The sequence below is a fragment of the Tachyglossus aculeatus genome, chromosome X2, assembly GCF_015852505.1.
Source record: "Tachyglossus aculeatus isolate mTacAcu1 chromosome X2, mTacAcu1.pri, whole genome shotgun sequence".
In the NCBI taxonomy this organism is placed as follows: domain Eukaryota; kingdom Metazoa; phylum Chordata; class Mammalia; order Monotremata; family Tachyglossidae; genus Tachyglossus; species Tachyglossus aculeatus.
In genome coordinates this window covers 5673510-5695767 of record NC_052100.1, presented here as the reverse complement: position 1 = coordinate 5695767, position 22258 = coordinate 5673510, and the positions used below count along the sequence as shown (strand labels likewise).

The window sequence follows — 22258 nt, the reverse complement described above, 5'->3', positions numbered from 1 at the left end:
GCAAACCATTCTCCCTGCCACCCTCACCTCAAAACACATACACACACACACACACACACACACACACACACACACGCACGCCCCCCCCCCTCCCCAAAAGTAGTAAATCCTTCTTTTCCTTCTATTGGGAAAATTATGCAGGTCCATGCATCGAGGATTAAGGTTCTGAGATGGATTGATAGCTTTAGCATTTGGCATTCCCGGAACCCACATATGTGCAGTTTTAGGTCAGAGAGCGACTGTTCTGTCCCTATATCTGCTTTCACGTGTGGAAACACTCAGTGTGTGTCTACAAGGAGGCAGAGTTAAAGCCAACAGATGTGTCCTTAATGGCTCTCACCAGTAGCTCAGCATCAAGAAGCAGCATGGAAAGAGCACTGGCCTGAGAGCAGAGGACCTGGGGTCTCATCCCATCTCTGCCCCTTGCCTGCCTGAAGGACCTTGGACAAGTCATTTGCCTTCCCAGTGCCTCAATTTCCCCATCAGTACCTGTGCTCCCTCCTATTTAGACTGTGAGCCTCGTGTGGGACAGGGACTGTGTCCGACCTGAAATTCTCCTATCTCCTCTAGCGTAGTACACTGCAGTACAGTATTTGCTTAGGTTGGAAGTGCCCAACAGCTGTCGTTTTCATTAGCAATGTCAGCCTTTGCAAAGTGATGTTTCAAGGGGAAATTAGAGGAACTTTCCAGTCCCCTTCCCCCAATCCTCTATTGCTCACATCCTCACAGGGTTTGTGTTTCTCTGATACCCTGTTGCAGTCTCCTGAGGCGTCGCATGCTGAAATACGGAGGCAGGATGACCTGCTGGCAAGGGCGGGGGTCTGGGAGGCCAGAGCCATGAGTTCGAGTCCCGGCTCAGCCATTAGCCTACTGACTGACCTCAGGCAAGTCACTGAACCTCTCTAGTCCTCAGTTTCCTCATCTGTAAAACAGAGATAATAATACACACTTCGCCTTACCTCAGATGAGGATTAAAATACTAAAATTTTCATGAAAGCACTTGGAAAAAATAAAAGCACCATACCAAAAATAAGATATTATTACTGCCACACTGTAAACTCCTTGAAAGCAGGGATTGTGACGACTAACTCTGTTGGCCTTTCCCAAGGACTTAGTACAGTGCTCTGCCCAGAGTAAACATTCAATAAATACTACTGATAGAGTGACTGACTGATTATCTTGTGGATATACTATTGATTAATTATCTCATCTTTATTACTGATTGGTTGATTTTCTGGAATCTATACTTCTGATTGATTCATTATCTGGTAGTTATACTACTGATTGATTGAATGACTATCTGAGTGTTATAGTGATTATATCTATTATATGTATGTGTGTGTATATATATGTATATATAATTTTGTATCTATACTCCCTCTTCACATACAACAGACCCCCCCGCCCAGCCTTATTGAAGGCATATCTCCTCCTAGAGGCCTTTCCTAAATAAACCCTCATTTCCTCTTCTTGTTAAGCACATCCTAGGTGCCAAGCACTATAGTAATTGCCAGAGTAGATACAAGATAAACAGATCAGACACAATCCCTGTCCCACAAGAGGCTCACAGTCTAAGGGGGAAGGAGATTAGATATGTAGTCCCCACTTTACAGATGAGGAAACTGAGGCCCCAGAGAAGTTAAAAGATTTGACCAAGGACACTCAGGAGGCAAATGACAGAGTTGAGTTTAGAACATTTGTCTCCCAACTCCCCAGCTGGGGTCTTTCCACTAGGCCACTTGGCCCTCTAGACTCTGTAAGCTCCTTATGGGCAGGGAACATGTCTGCTAATTCTGTTGTATTGTACTCTCCCAAGCACTTAATACAGGCTCTGTAGTAAGTGGTCAATAAATACCATTGATTGGTTGATTGATTGCTTCTTAGGAAGGGAGACCTATTTATGTGGTCCAGACCAACCCTGGGCCAAATGGGAATTAGGGAATTATATTCAAAACGCATTCATTCATTTCATTCATAATTGTATTTATTGAGCGCTTACTATGTGCAGAGCACTGTACTAAGTGCTCATAGCCGGTGGCATACAATGACACTGGGTGCCCATCAAGATTGTCAGATAGTCAACTCCTCACGGGCAGGGATCGTGCCTGCCAACTCTATTGTAGTGCCCTCCCCTGAATACTTAGTACAGTGCTCTGCACATAGGAAGCATTCAACGAATGCCACCATTCGACTGAGGCATTTCCCACTCGCAAGCTTTTCTCTGTTTCTTATTTGTTTCTCAGTCTTCCAGGGTTTCCTGACTGCTTCTCCCCAATCGCCTTACACAGTGCCTGGCTCAGAGTGCGTGCTTAACAGATACCACCCTTCTTATTATTAGCTCCAAATTGGCCTGTTTTCAGGAAAAGCAAGGATATATTATCATGCACCTGGCACATAAGGAACGATTTAGGGGATTATATTGTGGCCTGAGTTCATGCATACAGTACGTAAGCCTATTTATGTTAATGAATTGCGTGTGGTTCCATTATTCCTACAAGATAAGCAAAGCCCCCAAAATATAACTGTGCAAAGGCAGTATCATGTAAGATAAGCTTGCGGGCATGAGAGTGGACTGTAGTCTTTTAGCTCGTTGTGGGCAGGGAATGAGTCTGTTCATCATTGTATTGTGCTCTCCCAAATGCTTAATTCAGTGTGTTGCCCACAGTAAACACTCAATAAATATGGTTGTGAATGAATGAATTGAATGTGTGAATGAATGACTTTTTTTGGTGTTCACACATCTTTGTTTTCATGGTATTTGTTAGCACTTACTATGTGCCAAGCACTGCACTAAGTGCCAGGGTAGACATAAGCTAATCAGGTTGGACCCAAACCACGTCCCACATGGGGATCACAGTCTTAATCCCCAAGTAAAGACACTTCACTTCCCTGTGCCTCAATTTCCTCATCTGAAAATGGGGATTAAGACTGTGAGCCCCATGTGGGAGAGGGACCGTTTCCAACCTGATTAGCACTGGCACTTAGAACAGTGCCTGGCACATATTTAGGGCTTAACAAATACCGTAAAAAAGAGAAACTTCTTAGGCCAGGGCTTAGTACAGTGCCTGACACATAATAAGCGCTTAGCCAATGCCATAAAAGAAAAAAGGGCTTGGGGTTGGGAGTCGGGAGGCCTGGATTCTAGGGATTCCAAGCTCTTCCCCAGCCTGCTGTCATTCATTTAATCTTTCTGAGCCTCAGTTTCCTCAACTGTAGTAATACTCAAAATAATACTCATTTTTCCCCGCCTGCCACGGAAGTTGTGAGGGTAAAATGAGATCACTGATGCAAAAGCACTTTGGATAAAAACCAAGTGTTATTTTTGGCAAAGCCAGTGCCCTCAGACTAGTTCCCTTAGACTGTAAGCTTGTTGTGGGCCAGGAATGCATCTATCAACTGGGTTATATTGTTATGTTGTACTCTCCCAAGTGCTTAGTACAGTGCTGTGCACACAGTAAGTGCTCATTAAATGCGATTGATTGATTGATTGCCTTTGGCAACATCTAGGCACCACTGAAGGATGAGAAAAATCACTGAAAAACAGCAATTTTGGTTTCTCGGTCCAAGAACCCCATAAGCATTGGGCTTCCTTTTGGGAAACAAAGCCGTTCCCTTTGCCAGAAAGATTGGGGGTTGCCATGATGTATTCATCTCTACATCAGTGAGCCTGATTTTGCTTTATTTGAGCAGCATGCTCACGGAAGCTGAATGGGCCATTCACCTCCGTGGGAGGAAGCACGGGAAATCTGGTCTCAACTCGCACACAGATGCTGGAGAAAACAAGAGCCCTCTGACCTCTAGTGCCGACCCTGGGGTCGGCTCTTCAGCCCAAGGCAAAGGTCACCGGGGTCAGCGGGAAAATTCTAATTGGCGGCAGAGCTTCGGCTCCCAAACAACTTCCATCACGTTGCAGGGGGAATGAGGCTTTCAAAGTCCCCATTTTACAGATGAGGCATCTAAGGCCCCCAAAAGTTAAGTGACTCCCCCAAAGTTACATAGCAGGCAAGGGGCAGAGCTTTCCCGACAGATAAAGTCCAAAAGAAGTCCAGCAAACTAGGAACAAAAAGTCCCATTGAAGTCTAAGGAGAATAACATGAAGTGAATTTTGATTTTTTTTTCAATCTAATTTAATTTCAGTTAGTGGCTGAAGTCGGTCCTCAGTGAGAATATGGTCAATCACCGACACAGTGGATCTAAGCTTTTTAGTTTCCCTTGCTTTAAAATTGTGTTCCAGAGAGTTGAAAGTATTTATCCAGCTTGTAATTTCCTTGAAGATCAACCTTAGGAATTATAAATCATCAGTGCATTTATCCGATTATTGCCGTGGGATCATGCGGTTTAATGTTAGTTCAATGTAATTAAGATTGATGTGCCATTAATCCCAATTAAGTAATACCTCAGCCCTGTTCCTCCATGCTTCAGTCTTTCCCTATCAGTAGTGGAAGCTCTCTATTTACATTCCCTGAAAGGTATTTTTGAAGTAAAGAATAATACAAAGTATAAAGTACTCCCTCTCCAAACAGCCTGTCACACTCAAACTAAACAGTTCCGTTTGTCTGGAGAGGAAGGAGTGTGTTCTGACTGAACCAGTATTTCTGAGAGTTTGCAGCTGAAGCCAGGGGGTGGGAGGGGAAGACCTGGCTGAATGCAAAGGGTGGTGAGCCCATGAAACAAGCCACGGAAGCCGAGTCCTCTTCCCTCTCCTCTGATTTTAAAGCACTCTATTTAGTGTTTACAGTGTGCAGAGCACTGTACTAAGAGCTTGGGAGAGTACAGTTTAAAAATATAAGGGACACATTCCCTGCCCACAATGAGCTTGCAGTCTAGAGGTAGAGGCACTCAATCACCTTGCCCCCTCTTACTTTACTTCTCTGATTGACTACTATAATCCAGCCCGCACGCTTCGCTCCTCTGATGCCAACTTACTTGTTGTACCTCTCGCCCATGTCCTGCCTCTGGCCTGGATCGCCTTCCCTCTCCATATCAGACAGACCATCAGTCTCCCTACCTTCAAAGCCTTATTAAAAGCACATCTCCTCCAAGAGGCCTTCCCTGACAAAGGACTTATTTCTTCTTCTCTCACTCCCTTCTGCATCCCCCATGTACTGGACTGTGCACCTTTTAAAAAAAAAAAACGGTATTGAAGTGCTCACTATGTTCAGGCACTGTAGATACAAGTTAATCAAGCAGAATATAGTCTCTGCCCCACATGGGGTTCTGAGTTTAAGTGGGAGGGAGAACAGGTGTTGAATCCCCATTTTTCAGTGGAGTAAACTCTGAGGTATAGAGAAGTTAAGTGACTTACCCAAGGTCACACAACAGGCAAGGGGTGGAGTTGGGTTTAGAACTAGAACTCATGTCCTCTGTCTCCCAGGCCCATGCTTTATCCACTGGGCCATCTGCTTCTTGCTTTTCCGTTGACCCTTTGTTCACTCCTCCCTCAGCCCCATAGCACTTATGCACATATCCATAATTGATTCATTTGTATCAATCTCTGTCTCCCCCTTTAGACTGTAAGCTTGTTGTGGGCAGGTAACATGACTCCCAGCTCCATTGTATTGTACTCTCCGAAGCGCCCATGTACTGGAAGCACTTGGGGGAGTACAACAGAAGAGTTCATTCATTCAGTCATATTTATTGAGCGCTTACTGTGTGCGGAGCACTGTACTAAGTGCTTGGGAAGTACATGTTGGGTTGGTAGTCATGATCCCTGCCCTCGAGGAGCATACACACTAGCAGGGAAGACAGGCATTCCAGTGTCTTTGTGGTTGGTCTGAATAATAATAATATTATTATTAGAATAATAATAGTAGTAGTGATTAGAATAATTATTGTTGTTATATTTGTAATTATATAATTATTATTCTAATTATTACTGTTATTATTATTAAGCGCTTTCGATGTTCCAAGCATTCTTTTGAGAGCTGGGGTAGATGAGAGATCATCAGATCATCACCCCCCCCTTTTAGACTGTCCCCCCACCTTTTAGACTGTGAGCCCACTGTTGGGTAGGGACTGTCTCTATATGTTGCCAACTTGTACTTCCCAAGCACTTAGTACAGTGCTCTGCACACAGTAAGCGCTCAATAAATACGATTGATTGATTGATTGATTGATTGATTGATTGATCAGATCACACAGTGTCCCTATCCCACACGGGGCTTGAAGTCAGGGAGGAAGAACAGGTGTTGTGTCCCCATTTTACAGATGATGAAACCGAGACACAGAGCAGTGACGTGACTTGCCCAAGGTCACACAGTAGGCAAGTGACAGAGCCAGGACTAGAACCCAGTTTCAACCTGGTTACCTTATAGCTACACTAGTGCTTTGAACAGTGCCTGGCACATGGTAAGCAATTAACAAATAATATTTTTTTAAAAGAAGGCCTCAGTAAATACGACTGACTGACTGACCCACCCCCAAACACCAGATGTTGGCCCTGGGGCCTCCATCCACAGGAATTCTACCACCGCTGTGCATCCCCACCCACCTCTTTTATAAATAGTCCTTTTTCTCCCCGAGCCAGGCAGAAGCTGGAACCAAACCATACAACCTGTCCCCACCCTGGTAAAACTGTGGCCCCTCGAAATTCAGTCAGGTTAGCAGATGGAGTGTTTAGCACTAACATCATTTTTGAATAACACTAATTACAACAGTATTTATGAAGCACTCACCATGGGCCAAGCACTGGGCTAAATGCTGGAGTAGATAATGGTGGTATTTGTTAAGTGCATACTCCTTGCCAGGCACTATGATAAGCGCTGGGGTGGATACAAGAAAATCGGGTTGGACACAGTCCATGTCCCACGTGGGGCTCCCAGTCTTAATCCCCAGTTTACAGGTGAGGGAACCGAGGTCTCAAGGAGTAGAATGACTTGCCCGAGATCACACAGCAGAGAAGTGGTGGAGCCAGGACTAGAAGCAAGGACCTTCTGACTCTTGGGCCTGGGCTCTAACCATTCGGCCATGCTGCTTTTCGGTTTCCTCTGGCTGGCTGCCCCGGGAGAGAGGGTTGGCGGAGAACCAAAGTTCCACATGACCTCTCTCTCCTTAAGCAGAGGCGGGTAGCAGCAGGCTTGGCTTCACCTTCCAGACCCAGTCCTCCATATGTCCTGCCGCCACCCAATTTATCAAGCCAGGTCGGCCAAGAGAACCCACTGACATTGAAAGCGAAGACGCGGGGGTCCTTTGGGTTTGGTCCAGAGAACTAAATGGATCCTCACTGTCATGTTTTCACAGGGCCCCCAGGGAGGCGTGGAAAACCTGGACGACGGGGAGATCCTGGTAAGTCTCACGTTTCTCCGCTCCAGAGATTAATATCGTCAAAGCTTGCGACCAAACCGGAAGATCAGCAGAGCGGGCTCGGCTTGGGCCCTGAGAGAAAAACGCAGTCACCTTTATCGAGGGAGTTTCTGTAGCTGGCACTTCACCTCAAGGGCCCAGCAGGTCACTGGAGACATTCACAAGGCCCCACTTCTAGCACTCGTTAGTGGAAAGGCCGGGATCAGAAAGATGAAGGGGGCAAGGGAGGAGGAGGGGAGTAATTGCCACAGTCTTTTTATCAGGAACTTTTGAAAACCTTCCTTGCACTGGACATCCGTCTGGTGCCTCCTCGCCCCCCGCCCCACATCCCAACGTGGTCCAGATTGGGTTTCTGAATTGACAACTCTCTGGTCAGTTCTTCTTCCAAGAAGGCGAGGTCATGAGGGATGGGGAAACACCATCCCTCCAAGGGGGGCCGATGTGCAGTTGACTCATTCTCCTCATGGGGCCATGTCTGCGGATCCGCACGGCCGTCCGTTGTTGCGTTTGGCATTTTCCGAGCTTCCCCGTTAGGGAGGACCATTCCCCTCCACCCCCGGCTCCCGCCGCAGCTGAGCCTGAGATGTTTACACAGATTGTCCGGTTGAGGAAACCCAGGCATCCAGAGGGAGAAGGGCTCGATGGAGATGTCAGTAAAAAGTCTGTTGCCTGGCAAGACAGAGAACAGCAGCCCAAACCCCACACTCCAGCTGGGAGGTCAGGGGGTCCAGGCTCAGAATCACAGGTCTTCTCTGTCCTGCTGGTCTGTAGTGGGACATCTCTTAGTTCACTTTGTTCTTTCCTCCCTATGGGTCCATGGCCCCAGAGTCCAGAAATCTAATCTCTCATCTCCAGCCCCTATTTTGCCCCAATCTTCCACTTGAGCACTTCTTGACACACGAGCCCCTGGGGGTTCACACAAACACGCACTCCCACACCACTACCCTTATGTATGCCTATTTACATTGTACTTGCTTCCCTCCAGCCTGTGATTTATGCTGACCTTTGTCCCCCTGGAAAGATTGTAAGCTCCTTGGGGGAAGAGATCATGTCAACTAGAGAAAGCATCTTAACCTGGTAGAAAGAGCTTGGGCCTGGGAATCAGAAGGCCTGGGTTCTAATCCCAGCTCCACCAACTGCTTGCCCTGTGACTTTGGGTAGGTCACTTAACTTCCTTGGGCCTCAGTTTCCTCATTTGCAAAATGAAGATTCAGTACCCCCTCTAGACTGTAAGCTTGTTGTGGGCAGGGAGTGTGTCTGTTTATTGTTGTACTCTCCCAAGTGCTTAATAGACTGCTTTGCACACAGTAAATGCTCAATAAATACGATTGAATGAATGAATGGATGACTGAATACCGCTTCCCCCTCCTACTGGGACTGTGATGCCTATGTGGAACAGGGACTGTATCCAACCTGATTAAACTGTATTGACTCCAGTGCTTAGAACAGGGCTTTGCATTCATTCATTCACTCATTCATTTGTATTTATTGAGCATTTACTGTGCGCAAAGCACTGCACTAAGCGCTTGGAAGAGTGCAATACAAGAACAGTCACATTCCCTGCCCATAATGAGCTCACAGTCTAGTGGGGGAGGCAGACATTAATATACATACATAAATAAATATGTGCTTGCACATAGTAAGCATTTAAATGCCGTAATAATAATAATAATAACTACCTCTCTTGTACTCATCCAAGTGCTTAGTGAAGTACTTGGTACAGAGTAGACCACAAGGTCCTCTCCCTCTCACACCTCTGGAACAAAATAAAATCTAGGGCCTCTCCTGCTTCAGAGAGGCGACCCTGCTTTTATGTCAAAGGAGGGTGGTTTAGGAAGCATGAGATTGTGTTTTTTAACTTCTTATCTTGGCTCAAATACAAGCCTTTTAAATCATGAGTAAAATTGTTTTGCCCTTCTTTAAAAACCCACCTCAATCGATGAAGCCTTCTGGGCATTTTGAAAATGAATTAAAATCAAGAGCTTTGAGCACAGGTTGGTGGAGAGTCATTTGAAGTCGTCGGCTAGAGTCGTGTTTGGATTAGCCGCAGATCTCGATTTGTACTTCCCAAGTGCTTAGTACAGTGCTCTGCACACAGTAAGCACTCAGTAAATACGATTGAAAGGATGATCCAATCCACACATTTTCCCCTGCCATTACTGTGGATAATTGAGCCTGTTGGATCCCCTCTCATTTTGCCACCCTATCCTCCCTCCCTTCTGCTTCACCTACACACTTGGGTCTGTACTCCTCAAGCCTTTTGAAACCCTCCTCAGCCCAACACAGCACTTATACTCTTAACCATATCCTTATACTCTGCTGTTTCCCCAAACCTGTAATTTATTTCAACATTTCTCTCCCCCTGTAGATAATAAGCTCCTTGAGGGCAGAGATCATGTCCCAACACTATTGTATTGTCATCTCCCAAGCGCTTAGTCCAGTGCTGTGCACATAGTAAGTGCTCAATAAATATCATTGATTGATTGGAGACAGTCAAACGTAGTTTCTTCTATAATTGGAGAAGGAATTCATGGAGAAACCCCAAGTCTTATCTGGAAGCCCCTATGGGTGGCCATTTCCCATTCAGTGGGCCCAGGCTTTCTCCAAAATCCAAAGCTCCAGAACGGAGAGAGGGCCACAGTAAAATGGATAAACCAAGAGCTGTTTGCTTCATATAATACGTTTTTACAAAAGCATAAAGAACTGACTTCCCCCATGTGTGTTTGGCTTGGCTGAGGTGCTGGAGTGCTTGTTTTCATAGATAACCTGAACATATATTTCTCTATGTGTTTTAGATCCTTACCACACATACACCAGGTTCTTATTCTAACACCACAGCTGATAAATGTGAATGAAGCGTTGTTTGCCTCGCTTGATAGCAGCTTCCCCTAGAGAGTCTACTTGGTAACAGCTTCACAGCCTCCAGATGAAAGCTGACAAGTCGAAACCCACAGGGGGGAGATTTTTTCCCCTGGAAAATGCAGGCATGGCCCCGGGTATATGTTTATGCATCTATATTTAGGCAGGTACAGATTTATCTCAATCCGAGTGGATTGTACCATCCAGGAGACTAAGACTGTTTTCTCAGCCTGCCCACGGAGAATGGATTTGAAAAGGAAACTGTTATTGAACCCAAGTCATAATAATAATAATAATAGTAATGATGGCATTTATTAAGTGCTCATTATGTGCAAAGCACTGTTCTAAGCGCCGGGGAGGTTACACGGTGATCAGGTTGTCCCACGGAGGGCTCACACTTTTAATCCCCATTTTTCAGATGAGGTAACTGAGGCACAGAGAAGTTAAGTGACTTGCCCAAAGTCACACAGCTGACAATTGGTGGAGCTGGGATTTGAACCCATGACCTCTGACTCCAAAGCCCGTGCTCTTTCCACTGAGCCATGCTGCTTCTCAGATGTGTCCATCGTATTCAAAGAAGACTCTTCTGATGGCCAAGTTCATTCATATGTGTTCAGTCATTCATTCATTCAGTCGTTTTTATCGAGCACTTACTATGTTCAGAGCACTGTTCTAAGTGCCTGGGAGAGTACAGTACAACAATAAACAGGCACATTCCCTCTCCACAGCGAGCTTGCAGTCTCAAGGGATAGACAGACATAAGTAGAAATAAGTAAATTGCAGATATGGAAATAAGTCCTGTGGAGTTGGGAGGAGGGGGATGAATGAAAGGGGCAAGTCAGAGTGACACAGAAGGGAGAGGGAGAAGAGGAAAGGAGGGCTTAGTCAGGGAAGGCCTCTTGGAGAGAGAAAGAGTGTGTGTGTGTGTGCACGCACACGAGCACAGCTGAAAAGGATCAGTGTGGGCACCCACAATCCCATCCACATTGGACACATGCTTCCCCAGTCATGTTGTCGAGCTCAAGTTTGAAGTGCCAAGTGCTGTTTTCTCTTTTGCCTCCTCAAGTCAAACCGGGATACTGGAGGCGTGAAGTGAGACTGTTACATGGGGACAGATTTTGAGGCCCATTCTTTCCACATTCCTGAAGGAAATGAATAGTAGGGATAATTGAGTGTGGTACATAGTGAACGCCTACCGAGTGCAGAGCAGTGTACTGAGCACTTGGGAAGTATATTAGAAACACAAAGACATGTTCTCTGTCCTCAATAAGCTTAGTCTAGCAGGGAAGTGAGGCAACAAAATAAATTACAGGTAGGGGAAGCAACCAAGTTATATGATTGTGTAGATAAGTGTTGTGGGGGTGAAGTGAGTACCATGGTGCTTTATAGGTGGGAACTTAAGTGTCTAAGTGATGCAGTGGGGAGGTACAATGGTGAAGGAAGAGCAGAGATTAGTCAGGGAAGGCCTCCTAGAGGAGATGTGATTTTAGGAAGGCATTGAAGATGGCGAGAGTGGTGGTCTGTCTGATGTGGAGTTACAGGCCAGAGGACAAGGGGTCGGCAGCGAGACAGACAAGATCGAGGCACAGGGAGTAGGTTGGCATTGAAAGAGCAAAGTTCACTGGGCTGCAGTGGGAGAGGAGCGAGGAAAGGCAGAAGTTGGAGACACTGGGATGAAGGTTTCGCCAATGATGGGATGATGTAGAAACAGAAGTTCGAAACTAGAGTGAGGGAGGTTTCCACTGGTTCTTTTCAGAAGCCCCCAAATGATTTCTCCTGTTCAAACCTGTGACCACAGATGACGGACTCCCTGAAGGTCTGCCCCATTTGTCATGTCTGCTATGCCTTCTCTTGGCCTTTCTGAGTAAACGGCTGTAACGCCCGGCCTGAGGAGCCATCTCGGTCTTTGTCAGGGCAGTTAAACAAGCCTCAGATTTACTGCCTCTGCAAACCCAATCGTATGTATTCCTGAAGTCATCTGGCTCTCATTTCATTGCTTTCCATGGCCCTGACAGAAGAGTAAACCAGAGGAACTGACATGGTGAACACCCACATTTCAGAGCTGTTTTGTGAAGAGCTTTCATCACTGTACCAGTTTTCAGAACGCTGGGGTGGCTGCTTTTAGAAAGGCATTTTGGTGTCCCCTTCCAAGTGCTTAGTAAATTGCTCTGCACACAGTAGACTGTAAGCTTCTTTTTTAATAATAATAATAATTGTGGTATTTGTTAAGTGCTTTCTCTATGCCAGGCACTGTTCTAAGGGCTGGTGTGGATACAAGCCAGTCGGGTTGGACACAGTCCCTGTCCTACATGGAGCTCACAGTCCCTTAATCCCCATATTACAGATGAGGTAACTGAGGCCCAGAGAAGTAAAATGACTTTCCCACGGTCACATAGCGGATAAGTGGTGGAGCTGAGATTAGAACACAGGTCCCTCGGACTCCCAGGCCTGTGCTCTAGCCACTAGGCCACACTCCTTCTTCTTGTAGGCAGGGATGGGATCTGCCAACTCTATTGTACTGTACTCTCCCAAATGCTTAGTACTGTGCTCAGCATATAGGAAGCACTCAATAAATACCATTGATTGATTGACTGCCGAAGGTTTGATCCTCTCTACCCAAACATGAGTTGGGGCAATAGTTTTGATTTGGCTCCGTTGGAATCCTATATTAACACATTTTCTCCATTTCCCAGAGATAGAGCTTGGGACGTAAGGCCTTTGCTGATTTTTAAAGAGCTCAATGGCCTGGAGAGGTTGATTCTGTAAAAATCCACTGGTGTCCATAAACAATCAGTCGATCAGTGAATCGGTGGTATTTACTGAGCACTTAGCATTTGCCGAGCACTGTACTAAGTTCTTGGAAAAGTACAATACAATAATATCTGTTAGGCACGTACTGTGTGCCACTCATACTAAGCACTGGAGTAGATGCAAGATGATCAATTAATCAAGTCCCACATAGGGCTCACATCCTAAGTAGGAGGGAGAACAGGTACTGAATCCCCATTTTGCAGATGGGGGCTGAGGCATAGAGAAATTAAGTGACTTGCCCAGGGTCACGCAGCCAGTGAGTGGCAGAGAACTGTGCTCTTTCCACAAGGCCATGCTGCTTCTCATATAAGTCCACAGATGTTGAGCAAGTGTAACAAGGGCAAAAGTAAGAGCAGCAGCATAGCCTAGTGGAATGAGCACAGGACTGGAAGCCAGGAGGCCTGAGTTCTAGTCCTGGATCCACCACCTGACTGTTGTATGACCTTGGATAAGTCCCCTAACCTCTTTGCACCTCAGTTTCCTCTTCAGTAAAATGGGAGCTAACTCCCTGTTCCCTCTCCTCCCTTAGACTGTGAAGCCCCGTGTGTGGCAGGAATTGTGCCCAACCTGATTATCTCAAACCTACCCCAGCTCATACCCCATAATAGGCAGCGAACAAATACCACAGTCTTTATTATTCGTTCTTGATCCAACAGGGTGGGAAAGAAATCTAATCCCGGGCACACCCCAAAAAATGTTTTGCTCAGGGAAGTGTTTCTAAAGTATTTCTAAATGGTTTTAGTCTGTACCACTTGCTTGTAAAATGGGAATTTGACAGGCCGGGCCTTGTCCATCTCAGGCACCGCTGATGTTTACACGGGGCCTTTGGCAGAGCCTGTTTCCAGCGGACCTGCCATCACCCCCTACTTCTGGAACTGGCCATTCTTAGCTCTGGCACTTCTGAGATTGACATTCCACTTATGAAAGGAAAGATAAAATTCAAATTTTCAACGTCTAAGCATCGAAAGCAGCAAGGTCTAGAGGAAAGGGTCTGGGCCCAGAAGTCAGAAGCCCGGGGTTCTAATCCCGGCCCTGCCCCTTGCCTGCCGTGGGACCCTGGGTGAGTCACTTCACTTCTCTTAGCCTGTTTGCTCGTCGTAAAAACGGGAACAAGATACCCGCTCTCTCTCCTTTTTCGACTGCGAACCTCCTTATGGGACCAGAACCGTGTCCGATCTGCTTATGTTATATCCTCTCCAGAGCACAGCCCAGCCCCTGGTACATTCATTCATTCAATCGTATTTATTGAGCACTTACTGTGTGCAGAGCACTGTACTAAGCGCTTGGGAAGTACAAGTTGGCAACATATAGAGACAGTCCCTACCCAACAGTGGTACATAGTAAGTGCAAAGCAAATACCACTATTATTATTATGGAATTTTAAGCTAGTAAGCTCTTTCAAGTAAATCAATAAAAGAACGGGTGATAGTATTCAAAGGCATTGCAAATTGAAAATGTAAAATGATATACCTGACCTGCCTATCCTCTCTAGGCTTGGTATTGCAACAAGGCGACAAATTCAGGCCCGCGCAAACCCAGTTCTCCATTCCACCCTGGTGTGTTATATCAAATCACATCCAGATATTTTGCTGATGCTTGGCTAGAGTGGCAGAGAATGCATCACTCCATAGTATTTCCCAAACACCTAGTACAGTACACCACACCAAACGGACAATTGAATGAATGAATGAATAAATAAATACCATTGCTGCTGCTTCTCCAGCTACTACTGATCTGGGAGTTTTTTTCCCTCGGAGTGGTTGAAAGAAGAAAACTCCCTGCTGTTTCCTGTTGTCTCAGTTGTTTTGCCTTTGCATACTGGCTTAGCCAAGGCAGTGACAGAGATGGATCCTGGAATTCCCTCCCCCTTCTTATCCAACAGAACACCTCTCTCCCCATCTTCAAAGTCCTCTTAAAATCACAACTCCTCCAAGAAGTCTTTCCTGACTCATCTTCCCACCCTGTTATCTCTCCCTTCTGTGCTGTCTATGTGCTTGGGTCCATAAAATAATAATGCTAATAATTATGGTACTTTTTAAACTCTTACTACGTGCGAAGCACTGTTCTAAGCACTAGAGTAGATACGAGTTAATTAGGTCCCTTTCTCACAAGGGGCTCACACTCTTAATCCCTATTTTACAGATGAGGTAACTGAGGCACAGAGAAGTGAAGCGACTCGCTCAAGGCCATACAGCAGAAATGTGGCAAAGTCAGGATTAGAATGCAGGTCCTTCTGACTCTGTCCATATCCACTAAGCACTTTGATGCTCTTCTCACCCCCTACACTTATATCTGTATCCTTAAACTCTGCCATTTCCCCGATCTGTAATTTGTTTCAATGACTGCCTCCCCTAACTAGATTGTCAGTTCTATAAGGGCAGGGATGATGTTTGCCAACTCTACTGTATCTTACTCTCCCAAGTACCACCCAACAGTTCTCCACACATAGGAAGCATTCAATACATACCATTGATTAACTGAACAATGTAAACATCACAGAACCATTTTCAGTTGGTAGTTACTATTAACCTGCCTAAAGACGAGTATCTCTAGCAAACCCCATTCAGGGGGAAAGGCCCTATTTCCCCAAAATGGGAATTGTCAGTTACCAACCAATGGCGCTCCCTTTCCAGTCACTTCAGACTACCTAGGACTAATGCGGAATTGGCTGCTTAGCACATAGTAAGCACTTAACAAATGCCATTATCATTATTATTATTATTATTATTATTATTATTATCTCTTGATCCGATCCTTCTAAGAATGAATGTAGGTTTCTAGACTGTGAGCTCATTGTGGGCACCAAATGTGTCGGTTATATTGTTATGTTGTACTCTTCCCAGCGCTTAGTATAGTGCTCTGCATACAGTAAGTGCTCAATAAATACGATTGACTGACTGACTACAGTTTGCAGAATATCCATGTCCCTTTTCTCTCCTTCTTTTCCTAATTTTGATCCTCTGCCTGTTCACACTTCCTTCAGAGAATGGCAGGGGAAGGAAAGAAGATGAACCCCAAAAATTTGGTTGGAGAGGAGGTAGCTAAAATGAGTTTTGAAGACACCTGTCGCTCCCTCCCCATCCCAGTAGAATGGGTAATCGGGAGCTGGCTTATTGGAAAGCTGCGATATCCAAGTGTTCAAATGTGATAGCTACATTGCTCCCGCGTGGTTAGTGAAAGTTTACAGTGCAGTCTCAGCCTGATGCAGCCTAAATTAGCAAGGAAAAACATCCAAGTTAGCAAAATCGTCTGGGACATCGAGACTAATTCTTAAACAACTCCAACGCATGAAATTCTGGCCAGAAATGGGCACCGATGGAACCGTTCCCAGATTCTAGCGGGAGATTTTTTTGTTTTTTTCTTTTGATTTTCCATGCCAGGTTGCTTCTTCCAACCCTGGAAAAAGCTCCCGGCTTACCCGCCAGGGTCAGTAATGAGGATCCCAGGAAAATGTTTCAATTATTCATTCATTTTGCTCATGGTCTTCCTCTGTGGGTTTTTAAAAAAATGGTGTAGACTGGAAAGCAGGTGGGAAAGCAGCAGGGTCTAGTGGGAGTCAGGAATCCAGGGTTCTAATCTGATTCTGCCTCTGGCCCGCTGGGTGTCCTTGGCCAAGTCACTTAAACTCTCTGGGCCTCCATTTCCTCATCAAAAATAGGGGATAAGACAGACTGTGGGAGGGGGACTGTGTCCAATCTGAAAACATTGTTATCTATTCTGCTTAGCACACGGTAAGCACTTAATGAAGGCCATAATTCAAATAATTTTAATGTATTTAAAAGCTTAGGATAAGGGTCCAAAAATGATCCATAGATTCAATGGATGGCTGTTTAAGGAAGTAAATGAATCAATATACCAAATATGGATCTCTCTGAATTTTCAGGGCTTTTCATGTGTGCTCTGTCTGCCCGGCAAAAATAACATCAAATTGAAATTGTTTTTCCACCTGTGGTAAGCACTTGGAAGAGTTCAGTAGGCTTGGTAGACATGATCCCTGCTCTCCAGGAGCCTATGATATTCTGTGTGCAGAGCTCTGTACTAAGCGCTTGGGAGAGGACAATTTAGTAGACACGATCCCTGCCCTCAAGGACCTTCCTTTCTACTGTGCAGTTTCTGTGTGCTAAACACTGTGCCAAGCTCTGGGGGAAGCTGGAAAATGCCAAAATAGTGTCTGTCAGTCACTTGACTGACATCCACATGGATGCCTGACTTTAGGCTTCCTGGGGCAAATTCTGAGATAGAATTAGTGGTTTGATAGTAGTAGTAGTAGTGGTGGTGGTGGTGGTGGTGGTGGTGGTAGTAGTAGTAGTAGTAGTAGTAGTAGTAGTAGTAGTAGTAGTAGTGTTTATTAAGGTCCCACTTGGTGCTGGGCACTACACTAGCCACTTGGGAAGTACAGAATAAAGAACTGGTACATTTCCTGCCCTTGGAGCTTCCAGTCCCATGAGGGTTTCAGGAGTGTCATCTGAATTAGACAGTCCCTCCTGGATTCTTAGAGTAGGTTTGCCCTTTTCAGATTTGTGCCAAAGAAGTTTTCCATCAGAAATTCCTTCCAGAAAATTTCTTTCAATGAATTATGCCTCTCCCCTTGGGGAAACAGGGTGAACTAATGGAAAGAACATAGGCCTGAGAGTCAGAGGACCGGGGTTCTAAGCCCGGCCCTGCCACTTGTCTTCTGTGTGACCTTGGGCAGCTCTTGTAACTTCTCTGTGCCTCAGTTCCCTCAAATGTAAAATGAAGATTCAGTTTCTAATCTCCCTCCCCCTTAGACTGTATGCCCTATGTGGGAAAGGGACTGTGCCTGAGCTGATTATCTTGTATCCACCCCAGTGCTTGACATACAGTAAATGTTTAACAAATATCACTGTTATTATTAGATCTGGCCCTCAGTATAAAGTATGTGCAATTGAGGTGGGGTTTTTTTCCCCTCTCGAATTGATTTTTAAAGTTGACTTTTTGTGTTTCTTATTTTGCAGGTCCTGCAGTAAGTATCGTGGATTTTACTCTCGGGTCCAGAAAGATAAGGCATTTTGTTTTCTTTCGGGATCATTTCACGAAAAGAGTCATTTGGGTAAAGAGGTGTGTCTGGAAGCAAAATTGGTACCAGATGTGGCTACATTTTTTTTTAATTGCAGGCGAATAGTAAAATGTGGCTTTAAAAAAATGCTTAACTTGCTCCCTTGAAGGGGTTTGTGGCATTTTTAAACTCAGCAAATGTTTAGAGCAAACATTGTTCTTGCTCCCTAATCCTGCATCCCGTCTCCATTCACCAGAAAGGAAACAGCATGCTAATATTAAGGAAAATTCTCTTGGTAATTTTGATGTTTACACGCTGCACCCTTATTCCTTGTGTCCCCTGGGCAGGAGGAGAGTCAGCTTAACTGCTAGTAAACAGTGGGGTTAACCAACCCAACTCCAGAAACATTCTGCAGCATTCCCACCTTAATGGTTTCATCTTCATGGGAAAATTCTTGGGACTGCACCTGGTTTCTCTCTCTGATGTCTTGGGGGGAAATATCTGGGTCTTTGGCTTGAATGAAATTGTCGTTCTTTTAAATACTGGTTCTGTTTACGAAAATCTAGCCTAACCTAGTGGTCTGGGACCTGATCTTTCCAGCCAGGTTGGGGCTTCCAGGCCATTGTTCTTTTTAGGAAGAAAGATATCCACTCCCAGGGTAAATCTGGTGCTGAAGCCCCATTTCTTTTCAGTAAAAATGGTTCATCCCCAGGGTTTAAGAACTCAAACCCCCAAAACCCATATTTCTGTAAATAGAAAGTAAATGTTTTTTTTTTAAAGATTTGCCAAGAGGGTTCTGTAGGCAAGCAGCGTGGCCTAGTGGATAGAGCACAGGCTTGGAAGTCAGAAGGATCTGGGTTATAGTCTTGTCTCTGCCAATTGCCTGCTGTGTGACCTTGGGCCACTCACTTCACTTCTCTGTGCCTCAGTTCCCTCATCTGTAAAATGGGGATTAAGTCTGGAAGCCCCATGGCGTACATGGACTGTGCCCAACTTGATGACTGTGTATCTGCCCCAACACTTAAAACAGTGCCTGTCACAAAGTAAGCGCTTAACAAATACCATTTTTAAAAAAAGTGTATACAGAGGTGCTTTCCTAACTGTCCATGGTGGGAGAAGCCATCTGACTTTGATTCCTTTTAAAGCTCATGGAGTCACTTCAGTGGGTCAGTCATATTTATTGAGTGCTTTCTGTGTGCAGAGCACTGTACTAAGTGCTTAGAGGAGTACAAGACAACAATAAAAAAGACATTCTCTGTCCACAACTAGCTTACAGTCTCGTCACTTGTATGGTGAATCAGTGCAACAAGGTTGGCAAATGTTTTCATGAGCCACAGTTCACGTGAAAAAGAAAGCCTCCCGACCATCTTTATTTGTGATGTACTTTGAGGGCAGTTGATTTTGTAACCGGCTACCAGCCTTATTGCTTTCCTGAGGTGAAACTACAGTCTCAACTTGTTCGGTGTCAAAGGGTTGTATGACTAATGTTTTGTTTCAGTAAGTCAAAAGCAGATATCTGGTATGAACTGCAGCATGGTATGTTCTGTAGAGTTACTGGATAGTCTGTCTTTTTTTGTTTTTTGGATAGTAAATGTCCAAACATGGAGAATCTATTGCCAAGCATAATCCCCTGCACCCCAAGTGGGAGACTTCTATAGCTTTATCATGCTTTGAACATGTTACCATCAACAAACAATTTCTATTGTTTCTATTATGGAGATAAACTAAGTAGCAGAGATAGAAATGTAGCAACCTCATTGAAATTTGTGATCATTTTTTCTCTGTCCCACTGGGCTGATTTAACCTTGCTTATGTGTGCAGAGTGGGAAATCCACTAGAAAAAAACAATAACCATTCTTTATTTCCCTGAAGGCCTCTCAAAACCCATGCTGTTTTTATTTCTGGGGAGGTATGTGTATCTATAGTTCTGTTTAGGAATAATTTTGACACATTGCAGAATCACCATTTATGCAAAAATGGGCCTTACTGGCATTAATGAGAACCCTATTGAAGTAGAAAGAGTGGATTTTCACTGTGACCTCCAGATATGTTTCGCAAAATGGAGAGGTAAATTTTGCCTGTAAAATATGCTCTTGGGCAGTCATTTCAAAGAACTTTTTATTTCCATGTCAATAACATTTCTTTCCCTGCTTTGGTTCCTTATTTTGGTGCAAATCTTACAGGTTTTTCTCTGCAGAAATAGAATCACTGAGTAGTGAAATGTCCCCAATTAAGTTTATAAGTATTACCATATGTTGTTGTGCTGAAAAGTCTGATTATTAATTGCTTATTAATTACCACAGGGGCAATCAGGACGAGATGGTTATCCGGTAATTTGTCATTGCATTTTTTAAAAAAACTTTTCTCTGCACCTATATTTTAACCCATTCAGTTCTGTCTTCAGCCAGTCACCTTGGCCTCTCTGTCCCGTTTTGTTTCCTCTCTTCTGAAAGAGCAGTCATTCCTCTTTTCAGGGAATCCAGGATGCATTTCCCAAAGGGAGCTATGGATTTTGCATTTTTAAAAGTATCAACTATGTCAACTTGCAACCTCATAAAGGGTGGTTGTAGTGGTGAGTTTCTTGGAGGCAACTCAGGAAACCTTGAGCTGGGACTGTTGACTCTCTGACATTTTACAATTTCCACCCAGCTCTTTTGAAAGTAAAGTTACTGCCCATCCCACCTGACATCTGAGCTGAGTGTGGAAGCTTCTGGCCAGCTTCTCCAGCTCTTTCCCCTGTCATCCCATCTTGTAACTCTGTTAGTAGTAATAATAATAATAATTGCATTTGTTAAGCATTCATTAAGTGACAGGCACTATACTAAGTGCTGTGGTAGATACAAGCAAATTAGGTTGGACACGGTCCCTATCCCACGTAGTGCTCACTGTCTTAATCCCCATTTTGAAGTTGAGGTAACTGAGGCCCAGAGAAGTGAAGCGACTTGCTCAAGGTCCCACAGCAGACAAGTGGCGGAACCGGGACAAGAACCCAGGTCCTTCTGACTCCCAGGACCAGGAGTCACTTGGCCTTGCTGCTCTGTTGTTCCCTAGTGTTTAGGTCAGGGTTCTGCGCACAACAGCTGCCCTAATTGACACTATTGTTGAATTGATTGCTCCCTTGGGAAATCCAGGATGATCAGGCCTGAAATGATTTATCCTGTGTGTGAAAGAATCAACTTCAGTATAAAATGAGTCTGAAATGAATATGAACTGTGCCCAACCCAATTTGCTTATATCCATCCCAGTGCTTAAAACAGTGCCTGGCATAAAGTAAGCACTTAACAAATACCACAGTTATTATTATTTGAAAGGAATATGAACAGACACGTCAAATCTGGCCACCTCAGCTCATATCCTGTTTCCAGGCAGTTGGTTTGAGGAATAAACTGGTGTGAATATTGGCAAGTCCAAGATATTAAGGCTACAGAAACTCACCCAATCAGTGGTATTTATCAAGCACTTGCCATGTATAGAGCAATGAACTAAGTGCTTGAGAAAGCATAATACAGCAGAGTTGGTAGATACAATCTCTTGCCCAGAAGAAGCTCAAAATCTACATGGAGGAGACAGACATTAAAACAGATTAGGGGTTGGGGAAATAGTTAAGTCAAATATTTCCCCAAATTTCTCTGCCTTGTGAGACCGAGAGGAGAGTAGTGCTGTTTACAGTAAGAAAGTCAGGGAGAGGACAGGGTTTGTGTGGGAAGATGCAGAATTCTGTTGTAATCATGTCCTCTCCAAAAGGTTTTCCCTGACTAAGCCCTCATTTTCCTTCTCCTTCTTCCTTTTGCATCTCCTGTGTATTTGGATCTGTTACCTTTAAACACTCCATAGTCACCCCACCCTCATCCCCACAGCACTTAACTGTCATTTGTTTTAATGTCTGTCTCCCCTTCAAGACTGCAAGCTCCTCGTGGGCAGGAAACTTATCAATCAATTCAGTCCCACTATGCTCTCTCAAGCATTTAGTACAGTGCCTGGCACATAGTAAGCACTTAACAAATACCATCATTATTATTATTATTATAGTGCCCTGCATACAGTAAACGCTCATTAAAAACCATTAATCAATTGATTGATCAGTTGATTGGGATTTAAGATATGGTGGTCAGGAAGTACACTGGCACATGGATAATCTGGAAAAGGCCATCAGAACAAATCAGATACTGAACGTTTTTATTCTGGGACATCAAATAAATCTGTTGCCATTATTAATAACAATAATACTTTGTGTGCATCGTGTGAGACTGTGTCCAACCTGATTATCTC

At 44.6% G+C, this 22258-nt stretch overlaps 1 protein-coding gene across 1 annotated transcript in view; it reads left to right on the top strand.

Annotated features, from left to right (window-relative positions):
- COL23A1 (collagen type XXIII alpha 1 chain) overlaps window positions 1–22258 on the top strand; it is a 234410-nt gene that overhangs the window by 151563 nt on the left and 60589 nt on the right. The window contains exons 3-4 of the mRNA XM_038771580.1: window positions 7240–7284; window positions 17949–17956. Coding sequence (XP_038627508.1) covers window positions 7240–7284; window positions 17949–17956 — 53 coding nt within the window. The remainder of the gene's footprint in view (window positions 1–7239; window positions 7285–17948; window positions 17957–22258) is intronic.